This window comes from Heterodontus francisci, chromosome 35 (genome assembly GCF_036365525.1).
Source record: "Heterodontus francisci isolate sHetFra1 chromosome 35, sHetFra1.hap1, whole genome shotgun sequence".
In the NCBI taxonomy this organism is placed as follows: domain Eukaryota; kingdom Metazoa; phylum Chordata; class Chondrichthyes; order Heterodontiformes; family Heterodontidae; genus Heterodontus; species Heterodontus francisci.
The window spans coordinates 52,665,967-52,671,807 of record NC_090405.1 but is presented as its reverse complement, the minus strand read 5'-3'; the positions used below and the strand labels follow the sequence as shown (position 1 = coordinate 52,671,807).

Below are 5,841 nucleotides of genomic sequence, written 5' to 3'. Positions count from 1 at the left end.
GGAACGCAGCAGCCAACTTGCACACAGCAAGATCCCACAAACAGCACTGTGACAATGATCAGATAATCTGTTCGTAATGATATTGGTTGAGGGATAAATATTGGCCAGGTCACCAGGACTGCTTCCCTTGTTCTTCTTGAACTAAGGGTGTGGGATCTTTTATATCCACCTGTGGGGGAGACCGAGCTTCGATTTAACATCACATCAGAAAGAGTGCCTCCAATTATTATATTCTAACTTTACTTAAGCTCCCATCAACACACACGACCATCCACCATTTGTACACCCCATAACACACATCCATCAATTAATCATGAGAGAACCATGGGCAATCTCCTGGTCTAACAAACAAATAAAATGCCATTTATATATCTGGATTTTTGTTGCTCTTTTCTTAAATGTTCTTTTCATACTCAGAGGCCCAGGTTAAGGTGCAAACCTTCAACTGCAGATAGACACCAAGGTAGAAGGAATAGGAGAGGAGGAGGGAGATTGGGAAGTAGCATTTAGATTGTGGCAAGTTTGATCTTTGACACTGAAGACTAGAAGACGACGAGGAAATTGATGTCTCATGGATGAGAGGGAATGTGCTTCTGGCTGACAAACTAGTATCTTTTCCTAATATGGTTGTGCGTCTGAGAGAAAGTTCCAGAATCTCCGACTTTTCAGATTCTTGCTGTTTGTACTGCCAAACTGCAGGAAGGCTTTGGCCAAATATTCAGTAGATGATTTAACTTTGATGAACGAATCAAATTGCCAGTTAACTGGTGATAGGTACTGATGCCAAAGATTTCACAGCTTTTGACAAACTCACAATTTTTTGCTCTAAATGCAAAGTATTGTTGATGAAAACGTAACAGTCTTGCTATGAATTTCTTCAATGTGAGAGCTAAAGAACATTGGAGGAATTTCCCGCTGAGGGGTAAGACCTAGGGGCCATGAACCTCTGAGAGTTCAGCTGGGATCCAGGCTCCCAGGGCTGAACCTGCGTGTGAAGAGTGACTGAGTTCAGCCCTTCTCAGTCTAACTCCACAAACTTGAGGCCTTGTGAAGGAATTACATTGAGTCTGCAGCACAGAAACAGGCCATTTGGCCCAACAGGTCTATCCCAGCATTTGTGCTCCACATGAGCCTCCTCCCCTTACCTCTTCATCTAACCTCAGCAACATATCCTTCTGTTACTCCGCCCTCATGTGTTTATCTAGCTTCCCCTTAAATGTATCGATACTATTCACCTCATCCATTCCCTGTGGTATTGAGTTCCACATTCTCCCCATTCTCTGGGTAAAGACATTTTTCCTGAATTCCCCATTGGATTTATTAGTGACTATGCTGGTTCAAGTTCTGTGCTCCTCCACAAGTGGGAATATCTTCTCTACATCTATCCTATTGAACCCTTTCATAGTGTTAAAACCTCCATCAGGTTTCTCATTTCTAGAGTAAAGCCTGTGCAATCTTCCTTGCGAGTTAAGAAATGTTGTGATTTTGAGAGAGGCCGGAGGGAAGTACCAGGGTCACCTGCCCAGGAGTGTCGAGAGCAGGGAGCAGAGCCACATGTGCACTGCGGGGGTCTGCTCTGTCATGTGTTGTTTCATTCATGTTGATCGAAGTCTCTATAATAAACATTCCATAAAAAGAATTGCTAATTCTCTCAATGGCTCTTGGTGAACAGCTGCTATTGGCTATTTCCTAACATTTTGTAATTAGTCACAGAAGGAGGCAGCTGTGAATTGGAATGTGTGCCAACAGCATTGACACGATGTGCAATAGTTTAACGCTGCCCTGGGCATCTGCCAACGTCAACTCTGGAGTCAACGGCAACCCAACAATGTAAACACCACACTGCTAAAAATGGTGACAGCAACCTTTGTCTCCATTGGTAACAATCCCAAAACCAAAAGAAACAAAGACTTACATTTATATAGAACCACTCATTCCCTCAAGATGACTCAACGTGCTTTACAGCCAATGAAGTACTGTCACTGTTAGAATGTAGGAAACATGTCAGCCAATTTTCACACAGCAAGATCCCACAAACAACAACGTAATAATGACCAGATCATCTGTTTTTAGTGATATTGGCTGAGGGATAAATATTAACCAGGACACCAGGGGGAACTCTCCTGCTCTCCTTCAGATAGTGTCACAGAATCTTTTACAACCACCTGAGGGATCAGACAGGGCCTTGGTTTAATCGCTTATTCAAGTGACAGCACCTCTGACAGTGCAGCACTCCCTCAGTACTGCACCCGGGAGTATCAGCCCTGATATTTGTGCTCAAGCCCTGGAGTGGGACTTGAACCCAGGATCCTGTGAATTAAAGGTGAAAGTGCTACCAGTCAGGCCACGAGAAGAGAAGGAGAGTGCTCGCCACTATCCTGTGGTCAATATTTATCCCTCAACCAACATCACTAAAACAGATGATCTGGTCATTATCACACTGCTGTTTGTGGGATCTTGCTGTGCACAGATTGGCGGTTGTGTTTCCTACAATGTGACTACACTTCAGATGTACTTCAATGGCAGTGAAGCACTCGGAGGATGTGAAAGGCGCTATATAAATGCAGGCAGGGCTTGTGAAATGTGTTTACCAATCTCAGTCCAGTTCCTGTTGGGCATTAAGGCTGATTGTGGTCCGTTTTCTTTTTTGGTGTCCTAGACAACTGTGGCAAGTGTCGAAGGACTCGTGGGAAATCAAATCGCATCAGGCAGTACTGTGAGAAAGATTTTGGTGAGTCGTTCTTCCAATATTCATTGTCTTCAATCGAACTGAGTGTCGTTCCCTCTGCCCAGTCTCTGACATTGCCAGTTGTCATTCCCAAGGACGAGGCTTCCTGCTACTTCAGCAAGGCCTGAGCCTCCTCAAAATTAGACTGCAAGCCAGAGATTGGTGTGATGTTATTCACTAACGTGTCTCAAGGCCCAACCTTAGGAATGAGGCACCATACTCTGATAGGATGTGATTGAGAGCTTGACATCTCTTTGACTGGTCCACAAGAAAAGGAAAAAGCCATATGCCTATTATAACATCCCATAGTTTCAACAGGGCTCATTGAGCAGCTCTCTGCAAACTGTGTTAGCTTAATTCCCCCATAATGTTCCTTTATGTTCCATCATTGGATAGAGAGAGAGAGTGAGGGAGCAATACGGAGCCCCAGCGCTAACCAGCGATGGTTAGGCAGGTTGTGGATGGACAGACAGACACACGTTGACCCGGAGACTGCCAAAGTGGCCATCCCATGGGTTCTGAAGGGAAAGGGGAGCCAGGGTCCCTGGTTGTTCTGCTGGAGGGTGGTTGATGCAAATGGAATCTGTCTCCTGCCTTCAGGAAGGGAAAAAAACTGAAAGGGAAATAATGTTGGGTCCATGTTCAGACTCAATGGGGTGATTGGAATCGAGTTCGCTGGGCGGGAAGGCCACAGAATTGAGTGAAACGTTAGTTTTACACCCGGCTTGATATTGGTGTCTATTTACTTCGGTGAGGGGTAAAAGCGGGCAGAGATATAAGCACCAGTGTTACTCTCAATCCCATCAGTTTCCCAAAGGGCTAGTTAGTTAGAATTGTCCTGAGTAATGTTACTGAAGCTTTTCTCCCCTCTCTTTCAGTGTTACATGTGAAGATTATTAGTAAGAGAATCATTGGCTTGGAGACACGCTATGACGCTCATGTGATGATGACCTACAAGAAAAAATTTGCTGTCTTAAGGCGGGAATTCCTGTGGGTCCCAAATGTCTGTGACTGCCCCAGACTCTTAGAGATGAGGGAGTACGTGGTGATGGCACGCAGACACGTGAACTACGAATGGACACTGAACAGGATTTTACTGGAGACAGACAGCTTCGTCCGAGCCTACAGGTCCCAGGAGGACAAACTCATGAAGGGTCTGGACAAGGAGTGTGAGAAGCGGGGATACCAGCTCAAGAAAAATGCACCTGGATAAGCATCAAGTCAACATCACTGCAGCCCGCAGACTTTAACATCACCTGGTGCCAACTGAGCGTGACTTATATTGATTTGAGATTGATTGGGATGCCAATGGGATCTCCATATGCTCTGGGCACTTTAACATTGATTGGCAAACAGGCATCAAACTGTGGAGCAGGTGGCTCGGCAGCATGTTTAGGAACTTTATGTCAGACTATAAGTGTTTGCTACACCTCTGCACAGTAGACAATGCAGAGATACTGCGAGCCAACCTGATCCTCGGTGGTTGTTGCTCTGTTTGCACATATGGAGTTAAAACCCTATAATCTCCTGACTCAGAGGGCTTGCTGCAAGTTGTGTAAATGAAGTCATTTGAATTTTTTCATTCCACAGGAAGATCAGAGAGAAGAGTGTTGGTGTTTTGAACCCACTTTGAGCTTAGACCAGTTAAGGCGGTGCTCAACAGAACGGGCTGAGATTGACAATTGCGGCCAAAAGACTGGACTGTAGGAAGTGAAAAGTTCTCAGCTCAGGTAGGTCTGAAATTACTGACGTTACAGGAAAAGGGTTCAGGCAGAAAGGAGATCAGATCTTTGAGCTTCAGAACAAAGTCAAAGAATTAGAGCCAAGGCCCCCTCTTGACCAATTCCTCACTGAGGAATGCAGGCTAATTATTCTACTGATATAAACCTGCCCATAGGTTTGCAAAAGAAGATGACCTCACAGTGGGTCATTAACCTATATTCAGGGTCACAAGCTGCATCGACTGCTTGATAACAAAACGGTTGTTACCTGATAATGTTCCTCGGCTGAGGGTTCTGACCCCGTGCACTTTTTTTCTCGCTGTCTTTCTACCCAATACTGTAATCACTCCTAATGTCTAGATTCAGCTGTGGTTCAGTGGAATGTACTCTTGTCCCTGAGTCAGGAGGGTGTGGATTCGTGTCCCACTCCAGAAATCCGGGCTGGCATTCCCAGTGCAGTGCTGAGGGAATGCTGCACTGTTGGAAGTGTCACCTTTCACATGAGCTGTTTAAGCCCTGTGTCCCCTCTCCGCTGGATGTAAACGTTCCCATGGCTGTTTTGAAGAGGAGCGGGGGAGTTCTTCCTGGCCAATTTTTATCCCTCAAGTAACCTAAAACAGATGACCTGGTCATTATTACATTGCTTTGTGGGATCTTGCTGTGTGCATTTCGGCTGCTGTGTTTCCTAAATTACAACAGTGACTACACTTCAAACAATATTACTTCTTTGGTTGTAAAGTGCTTTGAGATGTCCTGTGATTGTGAAAGATGCTAAATGGTAAATTACCCTGTCATTACACAGGCCACTCTTATATTTAACTAATAAACATGTACAATGAGAAGTTACAAACAGGTGATAAAGCCCTGTCAAGGACATGAAGAGCAAGCAATGAGGTGAGGAGGGCATGAGAAATGTATTATTTAATATCTGTTGAAGACTTTTTAATCATATAAAGTACACTTTGGACTATATAGAACATGACTATACCCACATCCACTGGACACAGGCAATTCGGAATATATAGTGAAAGTAAAATAAATAACCATTGATAATTGTGCAGAGTGAGTGATGGAGTGAATAAATGAGTGAGGAAGTGAATCCATCCCCTGCCCGGGTACATCCCGAACCCTTTAAGGATGAAAGAACTTTATTCTGTTTAGTCGACAGAAAATCTGTTAATTCTGCGAAATGTTAAGTGTTGGCATATCACAGGCTTTTAAACACTGCCTGTTTAGGAATCAGGTTATTCTGTATTAGGCACTAAATGTACAAGTCTGTCGATAAATATCTGTGCAGAGTTCAAATTATATCAAAGTATTTATTGGGGAACACATTTTATTTCAGTAATTGGATTGAATAATTCTTTTCTTTTGGGCCTCCTTATCTCGAGA

General features: G+C 44.1%; 1 protein-coding gene across 11 annotated transcripts in view; it reads left to right on the top strand.

Moving 5' to 3' along the window:
- adamtsl5 (ADAMTS like 5) overlaps positions 1 to 5,841 on the top strand; it is an 89,397-nt gene extending 83,556 nt beyond the window's left edge. For 10 of the 11 annotated variants that reach the window (XM_068015623.1, XM_068015621.1, XM_068015614.1 and 7 more), the window contains 2 exons: positions 2,660 to 2,731; positions 3,607 to 5,840. In XM_068015623.1, the coding sequence (XP_067871724.1) occupies positions 2,660 to 2,731; positions 3,607 to 3,941 (407 nt within the window). In that variant the 3' untranslated portion in view covers positions 3,942 to 5,840. Of the gene's footprint in view, positions 1 to 2,659; positions 2,732 to 3,606 lie in introns of all 11 variants that reach the window. The other variant, XM_068015616.1, reaches the window with a different exon arrangement.